Source organism: Malaclemys terrapin, chromosome 15, assembly GCF_027887155.1.
Source record: "Malaclemys terrapin pileata isolate rMalTer1 chromosome 15, rMalTer1.hap1, whole genome shotgun sequence".
Classification (NCBI taxonomy): Eukaryota; Metazoa; Chordata; order Testudines; family Emydidae; genus Malaclemys; species Malaclemys terrapin.
In genome coordinates, this window is record NC_071519.1 from 25,384,414 (window position 1) to 25,403,938 (window position 19,525).

General features: G+C 47.8%; 1 protein-coding gene across 6 annotated transcripts in view; it reads right to left on the reverse strand.

Annotated features, from left to right (window-relative positions):
- Nucleotides 1–19,525, reverse strand: part of B3GAT1 (beta-1,3-glucuronyltransferase 1) — a 51,598-nt gene that overhangs the window by 2,976 nt on the left and 29,097 nt on the right. Inside the window, exons 2-6 of one of the 6 annotated variants that reach the window (XM_054005360.1) lie at nucleotides 18,062–18,201; nucleotides 17,795–17,941; nucleotides 13,790–14,298; nucleotides 7,995–8,291; nucleotides 18–133 (exon numbers count right to left, since the gene is read on the reverse strand). In XM_054005360.1, the coding sequence (XP_053861335.1) occupies nucleotides 47–133; nucleotides 7,995–8,291; nucleotides 13,790–14,298; nucleotides 17,795–17,906 (1,005 nt within the window). In that variant the 5' untranslated portion in view covers nucleotides 17,907–17,941; nucleotides 18,062–18,201 and the 3' untranslated portion in view covers nucleotides 18–46. Of the gene's footprint in view, nucleotides 1–17; nucleotides 134–5,889; nucleotides 8,292–13,789; nucleotides 14,299–17,794; nucleotides 17,942–18,061; nucleotides 18,664–19,525 lie in introns of those variants that run through there. The other 5 variants (XM_054005357.1, XM_054005356.1, XM_054005358.1 and 2 more) reach the window with 5 other exon arrangements.

The following is a 19,525-nucleotide window of genomic DNA, read 5'->3' on the forward strand; positions in this document are numbered from 1 at the left end:
GATACAGGAGGGTGTACCTGTTTGATCTCCGCTCAGCCATGCAGCATCAGATTTCCACGTTGGGATCTGTGAAGCCTTTCTTTCCCTCGTTCACGAGCACAGGTTTTTCCGTCCTTGTGTGCCAGACTAAAATCTGAACCAATCCCAAAGAAGTCATTAGCTGCATCTCTGCGTTATACTAACAAATAATCTTGCACATTAAACGAATAGTGCTATTTAACCACATACACTCGAGTGTAATGGTGCATTCACAGCCTTAGGCAGATTTGCCTATGGCCAGTGACATCTCAAAATGCACCATGTGCAAAAAATACCCATTTGACAGTATGCTGTCTCAGGCCATTAACCTGCTCCTTCCATCTATTTATCAACCAACCTCCACTAAAGACTTATCATCCTTTGGGCTGTTCTATCACCACTCTGGAATCAAAATTCTTGTATATGTTTACAGAGACAAACACCCCCCCACCCCAAAGTGTTAAGGTTGCAGCTAGAGATGTAATTTCCAGCTCAAGTAGGTGTGTATGTTGTGCCTTTGATTGAGCTAGCAGGCTAAAAACAGAAGTGTAGTCACCATGCACAGGCTAGCACCAGAGCATAATCCTGTCTCAAGATCCCAGGTGTGCATTTGGGCAGCTAGTTGAAGCTGCAGCCTATGCCACTATGGCTACTTTACTATTTTTATCATGGTCACTCAATCAAAGCTACTGCATGTATGTCTACCTGAGCTAGCAATTATTACAGTCCAGCTGCACCTAATTATACCCGTGGTGGCTGCATATCAAGCCACTACACCAGCATCATCCACTCGCTGGGCTGAAAATAGAAAGGCACCTTGTTGTGCTCTATACACTCGTTGGTACAACAGGAAGGAGACAGAGTTCATCAGTTCAGACCACCATCGATATAGACTGAAGCTATCCCAGGCCTGATTCTCAGAAGGGATCAGTACCTTTGAAAAAGCAGAACTGGAGGGGCTCTCACTTCAGATGTCGCTGACAGAAAAGCTCCAACTAGGGAGTTCACTATCCATTTATTCTTCTAAAGCATCCCCAAGAGACTGGGTGACTCTTGCTTTGGGATCTCTTCCCTTTCTTTTCTGATTCTCACACTGGCTTAAGGGTAGTTGACTGCAGGGCTCAGTGCTGGATATCTGCTTTGGACGTCTTGGGGTGCATGCATGGAGTAACCCTGCTGAAAATCAAATCCTCTGGAAACGCCAGGGACCAATGGGTTAAATTTCACGCTCCTCAGCCTCTCATGTTCTGTGCTGTTCATTAGGTCATCAAAATCACAGCTCGCCAACACACTTAGGCTACATTCCATTGCAACCAGATGTGGGAATGGGAGCTTGGGTACACGTGCCTGCTCTAGAAGTGAGTATGCCACTGCATATGCCCACCCCATCCTGACACCTTTTCCCCCAGGTGTGGAGGCACTGTTGAAGCCCACCCTGCATCCTGACTATTTTTAGTGAGCTAGTTCAAGTACAGCTAATAGAGGTACATCTACACAAGCTAACTGGGGTCCCAGAGCAGTGAAACTGCAGCTGCCCATGCTTCAGTGGGGGGTGTGCAAGTCCACCCATAATCCTGGGTAAAGTGCTCAAGGGGGTTTAGTGCACGCTGCTACCGCTTCACTGCTCTAGGGCCCGAGCTAGCTCAGGGGTGTGTCTACATGAGCTGCAATCACACCCTGTGACTACAGTGTAGACATATGCTGAGATGCTACTACCTTGCTTGTCCAACCCCCTGGGCCATAGTACTGTGCTGTCACCATGCCAGAAAATGCTGTTCCTATACTTCGCTACACTGTCTTAGGCAGTGGGCCATTACCTACATTAGGGGTGTGTGTTTAAAGAGGCCCTATTAATCCCATCCACTTAGTCTGCTGCTGTTAAAGCCTCTAACCCAATTTGAGCCTATTCATAGTGGCCAGCTAAACAGTATTGGGAAATAGTTCTGCACTGATCTCAGTGTGGTATACAATGTAGAACTGGATAAAAAAAACAGTTAAGTGAACAATTTCAAAATTGTCAGATTCTGACTGGATTTCTAGAAATGAAAATGATAGTTGTTGGGGCTTTCCTCTGAAAAAGTGGCAGGGGAAGGAAAGAAATCTTTAAAATCAGAACTTTCACAAATGAGAAATGTATTCAAAAAACTTTTTTACTTGGGGAAATTGTCTCACTCAAAAGATTTCTAGCTGCTCTATTAAAATGCCTATAAGTAGACAGAGCTGGAAGCTGGTTTACACACTCTGTACCACACAAATAAAGGTTACTTCTTATTGCTCTGCTCCTAGCACCTGAATTATGATAGCAGTTAGGTCCCTTCAGAGCTACAGCTTCCCGTTTTTCGTACCCGGTTTGCATTGATATTTCTTACCTTGTGAGGGCTCCCCTCTTGTTGCTATGACAATACACTGCATGTTTAATCCAAGCTTCCATGATCCATTTTGTACTCAAAGGTGCTGGCTTGCTTTTCCTTAGACCTGCAAAAGCATGTTTTGCTTCCCAAGAATGAACTCGGCACATTCCTCTTGCCTGTGGTTAAATACTCGGCTCCCTGTTACTCGCAGGCTTAATTCAGTTCTGGTTTAAGCAGGCACAACACTTACAGCAGAGGCGAATCTGTCTCTGTAATGTTAATATAGTTGTTTGCCTCCAACAGCTGGAAAGAACCTGGACTGGGCTGCTTTCCCCACCACTTTGTCAGCGAAGGGAACCTTTTTGTAAAACGTAATCTTTTTTTTTATACCAGCCCCCTGCAATCACAACAGCACAGTGCTTGGGGTCATTTCTATAGTACTTTTTTCATCAAGGTAAATACTGAAGTTGAGCTCCCTATCTCTGATTGCAAGGGGCTTCTAAAAAAAGGTAATTGGGCCACTAAAAATAATATACAGCCCTTTGTACAATTCTTACTTACGTTTTTACCCCATTGTCTTCAGTGGGGTCAGTGCAGTTATCACCTAGTACAGAGCAACAATCAAGTATAGAAACAGCTTTTCATTTCTCAGCCAACTGTCTGTAACTTTGAGGACAATGCATTTCCTTTGCTATATACAAAGTTTGGATCATACATAAAAATACAACTTGTGTTATTAATACAGTAGTTCTACAGGCCTTTTAAGGTCTGCCCTCATGTCTCAAAACTTACTTTCACATTTGTATTACTACTATGCTCAGAGCAACAGCAAAAAGACTTGTGTCCATAACAGCGTTCGGCACAATGGGCATTTTGAACAGTATTTTACAAATCACAGGTGTCCCCCCTTTAATATCTGTAATGGCATCCACTCATGATTACGTGCAGCTGTATCTCCTCTTACACATGGCTGCAGCATTTAAACCCAGGCAATAAATGAGTTTAAGAATCAGAGGACCAAGGGAAGGAAAAGACTTAGTTGATGACCCCCATACCCTGCCACTGCAGGATTCTTCTCATTAGAGTTTCACTGTTTTGTAGCAAGAAATTACAAATAGAGGAAATTCCACCAGCAAATTTAATCTCTGGAGCCTAGTGCAATTTAAGGGAAAACAATCATGGACCTAATTCTCCCATCTTTCACATCTCACCAGTGCAATGCAAGTATAAGATTGTATGGCTGCTGTGAGCACATGGAGCATTCTAGTTAGGGGCATTTTCTACCCTCTCTGCACAGGTGTAGTGACAACCCCAGGTGAAAGACAGGGGAGGATTAGGCCCATCTCCAAAGTGACCTGTTCATTCACACTGATGTGCATTTTAAAACTTTATTCCAAAGCAGACACTCCACTTGTGGCTAGAACCTTTATGCTGTTGCATGGGATGTTTTGCAAGTGGCTCAGGGCAAGGCTGGTATCCTGCACAGCCAACCTGAAGAAGCAGTTGTCTGCGTCTTGGGTTGTCTTTAGAGCTATCCTGCCTCCTCCCCACACACCAAATCAGATTTACACAGCTGTTTGCTCAGATTTTAAAGCATGCTCCCCCTGCAAACATCCAAGCTGTCAGTTTGCTCTCAAAGCAAGTTTCCACCTTGTAAGCTTGCCCACACAAGTAGCTGCATTGAAAGGGGGATAGCTTAGTGGATGGGACGTTGGTTGACATGGGGATTCCCCAAACCCTGACCAGAGGCAAATGAACCAGGCAAATTTCAGACAGTAGCTATTATAGCTATGACCATGCCATAGTTACTTTGACATCAAGATTTATGCTCTTCCCCAGCCAGTAAGGCTCAGAGAAGCCCTAATGTGACCAAGGGTTGAAGCTTCAAACAAATCATACGTGGCCCAGAAAAGAAAATGTGGGTTAAAATAAGGCTTTGTCTATGCTAGGGAGTGAATATCGGCCCAGCTGCTGGTGTAAGTGCACCAGCACAAACCCCCAGTGCAGTTAAGCAAAGGCACTATTTGCACCAGAGTTTTGCCCTGCTAGTTACAGGGATAAGCTGCCCTGGTGCAGGTTACAGCAGTTTAACCCTATGTGAACTAGGAGACTGCACTAGTGCTGATGGCTGAAATCTGAACATGTCCCCCATTCAGTCAAAGCCTAAATTCTGTTTATCTGCAACCACCGCCTTAGAGTCCCAGCCTCGGGAGCTTCCTCAGGCTTTTTCCTCCTGCACATTAAGGAGGCAGGCTCAGCCAGTCTGGCACCAGAAGCGAGAGCATGTGGCCTTGTGTGACCAATGGCAGCTAGAGTATCAAATAGCCCCTTCCCTAGGAACATTTGCAATCAATCCAAATAAGTGCAGCCCTGTGGGATGCTGAGGTGGCTGGCGTCCCAGTCACTGGGGAATAACTCCAGCAGAAAGGGAGGGTAAACCTGCCCTAGCAGATACTTGCTCAGCTCACACAGGGAGAGAACGAATACAAATGGAGTTTGCTGGTCTGATCTCCCCCTCCATCTGCACTGCATTCAGCACACACACTTTATCACAGGAAATCTGACAAGGAAGGAAGGAAGCTATTCCCCAGGAGCCCCTCTGGCCTCCTGCTTTCATCAGTGGAATCGCTCTGTCCTAGGGCCAGTTTGAGCTACATCAGATCTGTGACCAAAACAAAAAGGAGCCAGTTCCTTTCTGCATCTTGGGAAAAAAAAACAGGGCAAGAACCAGGGTTCATAGATTCTCCATCTTATCTAGGGAAGGGATTTATTTCTCTTCACAGAGCTAGTGCAAAACCCTGCAACAGCTGCAGTGTTCTTCCACAGATGCTAGTGAGGAAGCACCGCTCTTCCCCATCAACCCCATCCTTAGCTGGTAGCCTCGATGGTAGTTGATCACACTTACTGTGGCATCTCAGACTAGCTCTCTCTGTCCACAAATACTCTGCCTTTCTCTAATCCCCCCAGAAGCAGCAGCAAAACATCCCTGTCCAACACTAGGCAGCAGCGCTGCTGGCTTCCTTCACCCGCATCACCCAAACACAGTTTCAAACTCACAAATTTAGTCAGAGATTGGAGCCCAGTGCATAATGCAGCCGAGAGACAGGAGAAGGGGCAGAAGGTGGGCGCTTAACTGCAGCCGCTATAGATATTTAATTAAATGTGACTGATAAATTGCTACCCAGGCCATTCAAAACAAAAGTCTGCCTCTCCCAGAGAAGCACATCTCCCCCTATCTCCATGGAGAAAGCTCTCTTTTCATTTTTTCCTCTCAGCATTTGCAGCTCCTGGCAGGGATTTCAAGGCTGCCTGCCTCCTTTTGTCTAGAAATTCCTGCAGTGCCCAGATCATCTTCCTTTCATTCCTCCTCTTTCAGGCAGGTATTAAGCCAAGGAGAGCAACACAAGACTTATTTATTGGCCAGTAAATAAGCTTTTTGCAGGCGCTTCAAGAGTGATAAAAATGAATACCAGCGCAGCACACAGGGGACGTCTAAGGAGGCATCTGGTAAAGGGCTGTCTACCTATGTACCTCTCTAGCCCCCATTAACCATCATAGCTGAGAAAGTCACAATCTTTAACGTATTTATCCTCAACACCTCTGTGAAGCAGAGAAAAGTACCATTTTACAGATGGGAAACTGAGGCACACACACTAAGCACACGAGCCTCAAAGGTCTTTAGGTGCCCAACTGCCACTGATTTTATCCCCTTCACGTTCCACGGTCACACAGGAAGTCTGTAGCAGAGCAGGCAATGGAGCCCAGATCTCTGGTGTCTCAGGCTGGTGCCCTAACCCCTGAACCATCATTCCTCTCAGGGCTGGATTTTGAACAAGCCTACAACCACTAGCAGTGATGCTGAGAGTCTCAGCACAGTCTTCAATTACTCTTCTTCCACCCACCCTTGCAAGAGGTCACCGCAGAGCCGTTCCCATTAACAAGTTAAAGTTTCCAAGCATGCATTGCCCCTTCTTAGCTACCCTAAACCCTGCCATAATCACTCTCTGGGCAATGCCCCTGCATAGCATACAAACTGCTCAGCTCCGGTGTTTAGGCATCTCTCTGCTGACATGCCCTCACTTGTTGTGTAGGGAGTTGGTTGTTTTGAATTCTCTGAGCTCTGCCTCTGTTGAATTTGGTCTCTGTTTACCTCATGCTGGGCAGATGAGTTATGTGTTAATTGCTGAAGGGAGGCTGGTGGCAGCTGGAAGTAGAGAAGCAAAGCAGGACACCCGAAGTGCTGAGAGTTGGTCAGGATCACACTGTCTCCAGCTCAAAACTGAGTCCCTGTGATATCTCCACTGTCACGTCACAGAGAAAACAGCCAGCTCCTAATCTCAACCAGCGCCTCCTGCTGCCACCTCTTCAATTCCTGACCCACAGCACAGAAGTTTCCTCCTGTCCGACTCAAGGAACAAAATCTCCCCCTTGTCTGGAAACAAAGTCCTGACAGCATGTCCCACCACAGCTGGCCTTGCTCTCACCCCAGCTTTCCAGCACAATGCCTTACTCTGACAGCTACCTTCACATCAAAAGCTGCTCTTCTATGTGTATTTCTAGAGGCCACGTAGCCATTGCTGCACCAGCTTCAGGCTCTAAGCATTTGCAAGGAAGCTTTTTCCTGACACTGGATTCCCTTGCCTGCTGCATCCTGTCCATTTACCGTTCTAAGAGGGAATCAATCTGGAGTGTGTTCCACACAACATGCCTCCTCCTCCCCCCATTCACACCAGCATTAGATCTTGCTTCTCACCTCCCTCCGCTCTTAGAACACATTGTCGTGTTCCTGTTAGGCAGAGCAGCACACATTCAGTTCTGCCCAGAGCAGCAGAGAGGCTGAGTAGAGCAGATGGACTGTCTGATGTCAACATCTCAGTCAACTCGATTTGCTTCCTGCCTCTTCAGCTCTTCCCTGGACCCCATCTCTGCCACCACACCCCACATGGATGCCGGTCTGCCTCCCAGCATAATGCAGGACATTAATTCTTTTCCTCCTCACCCCTCTAAAATCCATGTTTTCCTGTAACGTCTTTTGAGAAGCAGGAACATAGTTGCAAATTCACTTTGGTGTTCACTATTATACATGAAAATGAAATGGCAAGGCAGCACATTTCATATAAGAAATGCTCTTTCACACACTGCGTAATTCATCTGCAGAACTCACTGTCACAGAACATTATTGAGACCAAAAAAGTATTAGACATTCATGTAAACAGTAAGGATGTCATGTAGAATAACCATAACTAGCAGAGACATTTATAGAAGGGATAAACCCTCACACTCCAGGGCAGAAGCCAGCCACTACGGGCCTGGGGTTAAGATGAAACTTCCCCACTATGCATTTTACTTCATAACTGCCCATTTATTGGGGGGGGAGGGGGTTGTGTCTTTCCTTGAAGCATCTGGTACCAACAGCTGTATGAGACAGGATACTGGACTAGATGGGCATTGGGCTAACCCTGAGGGATGGGAGATAAGATACTGGCCTGGTTAGACAACAGGTCTGATCCCATATGACAGTCCCTATGCTCCCTTTTCAAGTTTCTGCATCTCCTTGCAATTGTGATTAGTGATAGATGCAGGAGAGTAGGTCCTTACGGTCCACGTACCAGAAGGAGTCCATACCTTAGTGCAATTGGCAGCTTTCGGCTCAAGGTCATTCAAGGTCACTAGTTCCCGGAGAAGGCTGCTCTCTTGGTAACCACCCTTCACTCCTCGCAGTTTGAAGTAAGCCTGAGATCGCTGGAGTATCAGCCTGAGGTTCACGGCAAAGCCCGCCATGTCAATGGCAAACGGGCGGTGGGGGTCGAAAACAGTCTTCCAGCCATACACCTTCCCCGCTGCATTCACCTTGGGTGACTCGTAACGCAAGCCGCCCACAAAGGCCACCGGCCACACCGACACCTTCCTGGTGGTGCGCATCTGGGGGCAAGGAGAGAGAAGGGCACAGTGAGTGCGTGTGGTGGGATGGGAGGGAAGCAGACACTCGCTCTGACAGTTGCTAGCGCACACTCAGCGTCCAGTCCACACATGCAACATGCTGTGACTCTGGACAGTCCCCAGCAAGACCTCTGCGTGCACTGCAGCACCAGACCTGGATGTTCTGAAGCAGGTAAAGGCCAGTGGACACAGAGAAGCAAGGCAGTATAAATACTGTATACATGAAAGCCAGGAATGCTGGGTTCTGTTCCCAGCTCCACTCCAGGCTCTCTCTGTGACCTTGGCCATGTACTTTAACCTCTGTATGCTTCCATTTGCCCAATTGTATGAGGGGATAAGCCCTGTATTGCAGGGTGGCTAGCAAAGTGCTTTGGAGAGTCTCAGGTAAAGATGCTAGCGAATATGCAGATGCGCAGTTACGCTAATTACTCCCGCTGAGACTTCAGTGTGGCAAAGGCTTCATGCAAGGAACAGAGTAGCAAATAAGAGTTACATCCAAGGTTTTAAAATGTGCTTTTCATCCACAGGCCTCAACGCTTCACAAAGGTGGGTCAGAATCATCGTCCCCATTTACAGATGGGGAAACTGAGACCCGGGGGGGGGGGGGAGGGCAGAGCTTGTCCAGTGTCACATAATGAGTTAACAGCAGAGCTAGGAAGACAAGATTTCTGGAAACTAAGCTATAGAGGAGAATTAGCATCAAGCGGCATTCAGTGTAGCCTCCATTTTGTGAGTCACCGTTGATGGGAAATGGGAAAACATTTGGAATGAGGTACTACGAACGTGGTTCTCAAATGAGGGCAGTTAAGAAGTCTGGCTACCTAGTAAACGCCAAGCAAATGGGATGAGGTTTTGCAGCGATTTATCCCTGGTCTTGTCTCCACTCTGCTGGCAGGAGCATGCTCCCTCTCCAGCACCTTCTGCTTTTGACCCAGACCCTCAGACGGGATTTCCCAGAGCTAATCTCATGAATGCTATTACAGTGAGAGAGACCTGAAGAGTTGAAGGCACTTGCCCTTTTGCATTACACACATGCTAATGGCACCCCTTATCCACAGAGACTAGTCACCCATGTTTATTGTGCTGCCCCTTTCACTGGCTGCCTGGTGCCTCCTAATGCAAGTAGGTTTCAGGGGGAGGAGGATAGGGTTGTCAACCCTCTAGGATTGTCCTGGAGTCTCCAGGAATTAAAGATATCATGTGATGACACCTCCAGGAATACATCCAACCAAAACTGACAATCCTAGAGGAGAGGAATCCAGAGACAACATCATGCCGGTTAACAAAGGGGCCCTCATGCTTTCTTAATAGGTAGTCATTTCAGGGTACTGCTTGGTGCTGTAGCTAAAACCTGCCCCAGAGAAGGAAGTAATGAGGCAACTGGGTTGAAACAGCATTCAGCCTGGGTCTTATGTACAAACCTCATTTACTGGGTTCTTTGCTATAGGATTTAGGTCTGTGCCAAATGGCCAAGACAACAATCTGCCCCCTTGACTTCAATACACCAGTTTGTGCAAATGAATGCAAGCTAAAACAGAAGACCTCAAGAAAGGGGGAGGAATAGGTGCAGTATATGTACCTCATGGTAATGGGTGCAGTATATGTACCTCAAACAAGGGATCGTTTGGCATGGCAACTAGTGAATGAGGAGGAAGGGGATCATCATGTCTCGTACCACAAGAGCTTCCAGGAGTGCAAGGCAACAAATCATCTGAGATCAGTGATTCAGGGGAACTGCACATGTCTACAAGTATCTTCCCGGGGGGTGGGGGTGGGGGGGTAGGTTCATAGGGGGTGTAGAACTAGCAGTGAAGGGGTGAAACTAAAAAAACGACACTTCTGCTCAGGTTTCCAAAGCCCTTTACAAATGTTAATCAGGCCTCATGTCATGGCAGTAAAGAAGGTGTTACGATACCCATTTAATAGTGGAGGAGACAGGCAGAGAGGGGTGAAGGAGGGTCCTGTGAGGAAAGCACTGGGTTGAGACTCGAGATGCGGGTTCAGTTCTTGTTTGTGCCACAGTTTCCCTGTGTGACCATCGGCAAGTCTTATCATCTGTGCCTCAGTTTCCCTATATATACACAATAGGGATAATGACCCTTCTTCCTACCCCCACCAGGATAATTTTGTTAATGTACGAGAAGTGCACAGGGATTGCACTGATGGGGAACAGATAAGCATCTGCACAGATAGCAGTGACTTGCCTTCTTCCAGAGGATCTGTGGCATAGATAAAACTAAAAGCCAGGAGTCCTGGCTCACAGCCCTGCAGCTCTAACCACTTGAGACACTATCTCCCAAATGACATTTAAAACAATAGTGATTTAGGCTGAGTATGAAGAGATGTTTCCTAAGAGCCTCCAAGGGAAGTGGTGGGAGCCTCATTGCCTGGGATATTAAAACTAGACTGAAACATGGTGCAGGGAAGAAGCCCCTCACTGTTTAGAAGGATGGAAGTGCTGATCCTTCCTGTCCTTAAAATCTCTGGTTCCCTGTGAAGTTATCGCTATGCCCTTGTCAATGTGGTGATGGAACCTAAAGGACCTGTCTTTTCTGGGGCTGATGAAAAGCTGCATTGTTGGGAACATAATCCTGCCTCCCCAAAGGGCACGGACTATCTCATGCGGACACTAAACCCCGAGCTGTAGGCCAGACACAAGGCAAAGACAGGAAGCCTGTTCTGAAGTAACATACACAACCTCCAAACAAATAGAATCCTTCCCTCAGGAACATGGTTGTGCTGGAATAGGGACCATCAAATACACTCCATGCAGACTTCATTCTGAGCTCCCTGGCTTCAGCCATTATCACCCACCCCAGACTCAGAAATGCAGGGCTCGAAAGGACCTTGAGACATCAAGTCCAGCTCCCCATGCTGAGGGAGGACCAAGTAAACCTAGACCATCCCTGACAGGGGTTTGGCCAACCTGTTCTTAACAATCTCCAACGACAGGGATTCCACAACCTCCCTTTGGAAGCCTATTCCAGCCCTTAACTACCAGTCTAGTTAGCAAGTTTTTCCTAATAGCTAACTTAAATCTCCCTGGCTCCAAAACAACTCCATTACTTCTTGTGTTACTTTTAGTGGACATGGAGATCAATCAATCACTGTCCTCTTTATAACAGTCCTTAACGTATTGGAAGACTTATGTCCCCCACTTCAGTCTTTTTTGCTCAAGACTAAACGTGCCCAGTTTTTTGTTTTTTTTTTAAACTTTTCCTCACAGGTCAGGTTTTCTAAACTTTTTATTATTTTTGATGCTCTCCTCTGGACTCTTGTGACCCTTCACTACAATGAAAGTAGCATCGTTGTTGGGTGGTTTAATACACTGTGAATAAAGCCTTTTGAGGTTTGGTTCAGCAGCACCTCTTGAAGAAAGAAAAAAAAAAAAAAGTAATGCCTCCCAATTGAGATTAGATTAGGTTAGCCCACCTACAGGCAAGGCCCAGAGAGAGGTGCACTACAGATCAGACCAGGTTTGATGCTTATCTTCTGTAACATCTAGATGAGCGTGCATGCACATGTACACACACAAACACGCAGAGCAGACATGACTAGGAAGAGAAATTATGAAAGGACTCGGATAAATTCAGTCCCCTCTCAAAGCCACTTCTGGAAGGAAACAGTGGAAGACATTCAGGCTGTGATTTTAGCCGTCTCCCTGAGCTGAGTCAGAAAATCCTGGGAGCCCATTTGTCTCTGGATGCTGCAAATCAGCAGCCCCGGAGGCGAACGCTGCTTGCATGTTTACAGCCTAGGTTTGGTCAACTCAGTGGCAGAATCTGAAGGGTTACGCTCTTCAAAACAAACAAGCAAACAAGTATTGACAAACGCCTGCTTTTCATGCATGTGCGGCAGCCTGGAGAGACAATCGCACAGTGCGTCTCTGAACAAGATGTCTTGCAAGGGCAACCATTGTACTGCCTGACTTTGTTCAGAGAACGTTGAAAGGGCTCTATTCACCCTGAGGGAGGCCATGGATCTATGCAAAGCAGGCTCTTGCCAGAGACAGAATTTAAGTAATAAAGACACAGGTGGGGGCAAGCAAACAGTGAGGAAACAAGGGAAAGCCCAGTGATGCCTGAAGTACGATGGTACAAGCCAAATGGAGTGTGATCTGGGGAAGATGCCCTAGGTACAGGGTCAGGGTGAAATTCCCCCATGCAGCATGGGGAAGCATCCAGACCCGTCTCTCACATGCACACTCATCTATGCTTAGGCCCAGAGAGACCAGTGAAGGTTTCACAGCGGATGCATTTCCAGACAGCACTAATTAAGCAAGAAGCAACCATAGCTTATACTTCTACAGCTTTGCAAAGTGGAGAAAAAGGGGACTGGAGGAGCCAGCCAGATGGCTCTACCCTGAACAGCCAAGGTGATGCCAGGGAGCCTTCCATTTAAGACAATTAGGGGCCTGATCCTGCCAGAGGATCAATTTTCCATGTGGTGCTGCCCTCAATTCCCACAGAAATCAATGAAGCCGACAGTCTAAAGGGGAATAGCCAAGGTCTGCTGGGGGCAGGGAGTTCATACGAGTGGGCAGCATAGACCTGGGGCTGATTGGAAGGAAGTGGTAACTGAGGGTCACAATTTGAGCTGGGCATTTATTTTTTTTAAACTAAAACGTCTTATTGTGGCAAAAAATGCAGATTCCACAACAGCGAAATGTTTCATGGATTCATGTCTGTTTCACTGAATTTGTTTCAAACCCACCTCCCAAAAATATTTAAGAAAAAATAGAAACATTTTGTTTTTACATTTTCTAAATGAAATATTTTGAGTCAAAATGACTTCTTGTTGTGAAATCTTGATTTTTTTAAAAAAAATGTTAAAAAAATGTTTCAAATCTGGATCAAATTTGTTTTTCAACTTTTTGATTCACCAACATTTTTTTTTTAAATTCAGTTTGCTCCAAAGTGAATTTTTGTTTTTGATTTTTTGATACCACCAGCAAACTGATCAGTTATTCGCCCAGTTCTGGTCACCAAATCCCCCCGAATGGCAGGACCCTTAGAAACACTGATTAAATGAATCCAAGATGATGGGCTCTGGAACTGGCACAAACAGCAATGCCCAGTACCCCCTCCCCATCCATAGACCCTTATCCTAAATGTGGGGTCTACGCTACTTTTCCCATGGTCCCTTTAACATTAGCAAATGTGCCCCATTTTCACTGCCTGGTGCCCGGGCACCAGACCATGCTGAGAGGTGGTTTAAATGACATTGCTTTAGGGTTGTATTTTACTTAAACTAAGTGGCAATGACAGGCGCTGGGCTCGGGAGAGCGCGTAACCGTGTTGCCTGCTGGCTGGAGCACGTCACTGACACCAAGTGCCTTGTTACTCTGGGCTGCAAGCAGTAACGTTGTTATGGATGCTCCTGGATTTGGCCTCCGGGGACCCGTACGGAGGCCTGCGAGCTCAGGCAGTGGGGACGGAGGGGAGCGTAACCCAGCTGAGCAGGCCTTGCTTCCGTCTTACCTCCTCGAAGAGCTCCAGGCTGTAGGTGTTATCGTCATCAGCGAAGTAAACAATCCCAGGCTGGCTGCTATTTTTATTAAAGGTCTCTCTCAGCCACCGCAGGGCCAGGTTCCTCTGCATGGTCCCGCGGGGAATCCGGGGGTCCCTCATGTCTCCCCGCAGCTTGTAGTTGCGGGGTGTCTCCACATTGAGGTGGGTGTAGTTCAGCCCCGTGTCCCGCAGCAGCCGGGTGACAAGAGGAGTGCGCCGCTGCGAGTCCTCCACCAGGATCCAGTGCAGGTTGGGCACATGCAAGAGGGTGTTGGCCAGACGCGTCAGTTCTGCCTTTTGCACCGGCCGACTGTAGGTGGGGGTGATGACGTGGATGGTGGGGAGGGTGTCCGACCATGGGGGTGGCCGGGTGTAAACGTACTCTGTCCTCACCACCTCCACAATATCGCGGTCTGACAGGCAGTACTCCTTGGAGTCCGAGCCTTGGGCCAGATCACGCCTGGAGTCGCCACCATCATCTGCACAAAGGCATGAGAGAAAGAACACACACAGTTAGTCCTCTTACAGTCTCCTCACCACCACTCCCTCGGAAAAGCCAGCAGGCAGCTTGCTAGCAGGGGAGATCACCCCCTTGGTCTGAGAGCAAAGCTGGAAAACAGAGGCCTTTTGCAAGAAACAAAGAACCCACAAGACAGAGATGCCAGCTGGTGAACTAGCCACATGGGCAAAATTCTGACAGCTCCAGGATAGCAGGAGGGAACTGCTCAGCACAACAAGCTTTAAGGGCCCAAAGAAACAACAACCGAGTGGGACAAATGGGTATAGAATAACAGATACTTTGACACCGATATAGCACCTTCCAAACCCAAAGGATCCCAAAGTACTTTGTATTCCATGCCCCATGGAGCAGCTCCTGCCACCAGGGCAGAACTCTGCAGCTGTGCACGAATGCATAGCAACAGCTCAGGACAGCAAGTGAAGAATACCATAACCAGTGGGAGCTGCAGAGACAATATGGGTCAACAGAATGGAATCGGCTTATGTTGGGATTTGGCCTGGGTAACATTGTATCCCATTTATGAGATGTTCCTTAAATCCAGGCCCTGAGCTGAGATCTTGAAATATGTCACCTAGTCACTTCACAAGTGTTCACACAGCTCTGACTAACCTTCCAGGGGGGCCTAGGGTCATATGAGGCAGTCTCTGATGTGGCTGTTCCAAAGTCCTGATCACGAATCTTGGAGGGATATATGCAGGACATTACAGATACGAGCACCACCACCACAACTCTTACCAACAGTACGACGAGTACAAACGACCAGGACTTCAGAATCCTTCGCCAAGAGTTTCACTCTATATTGGCTCAGACAAGATAAACCTTCACGTGTAGACTTTGCTGATTTCAATTTGTACTTTTCTATAAATTTTGACCGATAGTACCAATGTTTATTTTTAACTTTTTTTCTGATTTTCACTTATTTAAATATTCATAGTTGCAGGGGTCAGAATAATTATTTAAGGACAGTAGATGTTGAGATTCAAAACAGCAAAGCTTTATAACCGTTAAAATACATATTGTCGGCATCATATCATAATACACAAAATAAACATCCTTAAATCAAACTAACAATTTCTCAAGCAGCATTTCTCTTACTTTGCCTGTCTGTAAATTTTGATGATTATGGATGGAAACATTTCGTCCGTGTGTGCACAACAAAATTGACGTTTATCAATAAAAATGAAATCCTTCCAAGTCTACTCATATGTTTGCCATTTCCAGGGAACTGCAGCCCTGCCATCAGTACCATTAAGAGCATAATCTACAATTGCACTAGAGATGATCAAACTGAATGAGAATATCAACACTTATGGTCCAGGATATAGGCCAACCATTGTCTGCAGGGCATGCGATAATAGTGTAATATGGGGTTTTTGACATTTCCCAATAGTGGCTAGTACCAGAGGACAAAAGGATACAGGAGTAGATGGACCATAAGTCTGACCCACTAGAACAATTCCTACATTCTTGGCATATCCTTCTATGTTATTCTGCAACACCCATCAAGCTGGATGCTGGGGTAAACACCACAAGTGACTTAAGACCCAATATGTCAAGTATCTGATCATCCCCAGCTGTAGTGAAAACTGATGGGCGGGTAGGGTGTTCAGTGCCTGCCAGGATCAGGCCCTTTCTAAGATAAACTGCCTCCACTGTGCACAGCCCAGCAGTGTCGAATTCTGAAACACGGGAAGCAATTCACACCCTGAATAAACTGTGAAATGTATTTGATAGCACAGAGACTGAACATAATTAGAGTGGAACTTGGCCAGGACACATGGGATCGTTAGTCATCACCCTGTGGGTCAAAACCTTAGCTTTAAATCCTCTGGCACTTCCACTCCTCACATACCATGCTGGCCAACACTAATTTGCTCTTCTCATCTCTGGCACCTCCCACTCAAGTCTCTCAAAGCTGCTTTACAAATATGAATGGATTTTTTCTGACAACACCCTTCTCAGGCAAGCCAATGTCTTCATCCCCATTGTACAGATGGGGAAACTGAGGTATAGAGCATAGAAGCGTTTTGCCCAGGGTGTACCGGTGAGTCAGAAGTCGGACTGGGAAACAAGACCCACTCCCAGTCCTGTGCCACACCCTCAAGGCCGCCCTTCTACCTTGCAGATCACCGTTCATTCATAGAAGTGTCTCCTCCCTTCCAGGGCACTGAGCTGAGCCTGGAGGGGTGGGGAGACGGGACTCCATTTTCCTTTAATAGCATCAACACACTCGCCTTTCAATTCCAGCATTCTCCTCTTTGTTGCACTGCACTTCTCCAGGCTTGGGGGGCGAGCTCTTGCCCCTCGGGGGGGGGGGGCAGGGGGAGCAGACTATAAATTCTCTCAGAGCTCTCCTGAGCCAATTGTGTGGCAGAGTCATACAGAGGCGCCCTTCTCCTACAGTTCATCTAGGGGAAGAGGTGAAGCCACTCAAAAGGCCTTGGAGCTGCTGCCAGATTTAAATAGCACATCAGACTACAGGTAGAGAGTAAGGCAAAGCCACACCAAATTGAGAGGGGAGAAGGGGACCTGGTGGACAGTGAGAGGTAAGGGAAAGAGAGTTTAGAGCATGGGCAAGAGATGGGGAAACAGAGCTTAACTTCCTCCCTACAAATACACCAGTGCTCCTTTCCATCATGGAACCCAGGAGACAGTGGGGCCCAGGAAAAAGGCAGAGAAGGGATACTGGCAAGTGTCCTGGGCGAGGTGGCGTCTTCCCGATGCTGCTTGTGCTCCTTGGACATTGCTACCTCTCTGAAAACAGAGCAAAACTTCACCACCTCAGAACCATCCACCCACATCTGATCTTGGTTACTCCAGACCGGAATTTGATTCTATGGCTTGGGTGCTAGGTAATTTAGAGGCTGCCTCTCTCCTGAAGTTCTGATCCAGATGGGGAGACGAGCAGGAAGTCCTGAGCTCCCTCTCCCCAGGCCCTTGACTCTGGAATGCACTACCCAGCCTCCCGCTTCAAGTCTACTGCTCTTTACCCAGCTTGTTTGGCGGCCCTGGGAGATATTTTCTGTTGCATTTGTCAGCATTGCTTCGGCTACTGTTTTTATTGCAAAATGCGTCATTAACTTCTACAGGATGAACTTCTGCAGGGACCATCAGAAGGGATTTCCTCTTTCCCCTCTAGAGTAGGACACACACGGATGGCTTCCTGTGAGTAAGAGAAACAGCCAGTGGTCCACATCTTCTTTCAAGGCTCGGTCTTAGAGACTGTATATTTATGACCACGGGAGCTATCCAGTCCCAACAGTAAACTGCCCAGCTTCCAAGCCACAGGATCTGAAGCTTAGGAAGAACCCCCCCAAGCTCTGGGCTTTCCCTGTAAGAGAGCAGGGGAGGCTGCTGCCTGAGCATGGTCCACAAGTGGAGATATGAGCATGGTTGTCATGAAAGGGATGGAATGAGACATGGAGATGTGGCATGGGCTGGTCAGTTTCTCTCACCCTTGTGCACTGCAAGCAGCGGAGCAATGGTGCTCTGGTGCCAGACGGTGATTAACAGCGTCCAAGGCAGAACTATCAGCACGATAGCCAGGATGTCTCTTCTCTTCGGCATCTCCAAGACTGACTGGACCCACAGCTCCTCATTACCTGACAGCGAAAACCCCAGAGACAGAACAGCAGAGCACATGGAGAACAGAAATAAATGGGCAAGAAGGAACAAGGACAGAGAGAGAGAGCAGCAAAGGCGACACGGCTCGCAGGTCTTACCAGCGCTTACAACCCACCCATTGCAGAAGTAGGTTCGGAGATGCAACAGCTGCACAGGCTGGAGGCCACGCAGGGAGTGCTTTCACGGGGTGTTGCCAGAGCCACTGGTGGGAGCTTCAGGGACCCATCAGGAAGGAAGCCTGAAACACAAAGCAAAGGAGAATAGGCAGAGAGAAGCTCTGGGAACAGCTGCCCTTCAGGGAGACACCCTGGTGCTAACAAGCCCTCGAGGAGCTGCCAGGGAGGCAGGAGAAGAGCTGTCTGGGTGTTCAGGGCTTTGCATTTCCAGTGTCCCAGAGCAGCCAAGCAAGCTCCAGCTTGCAAGAAGATAGTGTAGTGCCGCTGAGCCCTCCCCCAGGTGAGAAATGGGCACCCGGGCATGAGCTCTAGGCAAATAGCCGTGTGTATGGATCCCAGAGCATATCCAGCACACAGCCCCTGCCATTGTGGCCTGCATTAGCCTCTTGCTCCCCCGCAGGAGCCCTGCAGCAATACATCAGCCTCCATGAGCTGTAAACAGCCACATCACATTCTGACCTCTGCAGATTTTCAATCTGCTTTGCTACCAGCAAACTGCAAATGACCCAAGCAGCAGGGCCCGGTCAGTGAGAAAAAGGCCAACCTTCCCCACCCCCGAATGGTATCTGTTCCCAGCTTTGCACAGAAGAAAGAAATCCAGGAGTACCCTAGCCAGTGGGAGGGGACAATAACTAGCCCTTTACGTCTCCAGAGCATCTCTTGTCACTAAGCAAGCCTCCGGAGCCCGCTCGAGGTGCTGCTCCCATTGTACAGGCAGGGAAGCAGAGACCCAGAATGATTAAGTGACTTGCCCGATATGTATACCAGCGGTAGAGGCAGGCTTAGAATACAGAAGCTGGCTCCCAGTCCTGTGCTCTGACCACTGAACTGTGCTGCTCTCTGCCAGGTGGAAGGCTTGGCAAAGAATCCAGTGCTACCCCCATCTGATGGGAGATCTTCATTCAAATGCTATTGGGGAGGTTGCTGCAATGACATGGGTTACTCTGCACTCCATGTATCACTATAACAACCCCAGTGCAAATCTCCTAACCCCTCCCACTCCCATTTCTACCACCTGGAGGAACCTATTCCCCAGACTCCGGTCTCCTGTCCTCCTGCAGACTTGCTCTGCATTCATTTCTTCCCTCTCTGAACTGCCAGGACTGGAGTATATTAAGCTGCCACACTGGCTTAGTCTGATTCAATAGAAGCACACACAGGTTTTAAGCAGACTGTATTTTATCTGGGTGTTATCTTGGCAAGCGGTGTACAGCACTTAGCCGGCACACACAGGCTGGACAGTTTGCAAACACAGAAAGTGGTTTAGTGCACTCGTTCCCTGGGGGAAGGGGGGTGAATGCCTTAGCCAGCCACACAAACCCCTGCATTGCAGGTGACAAGGGGCACCCAGGGAATACCCTGGCCAAAGGCGGGGGAGGATCTGAT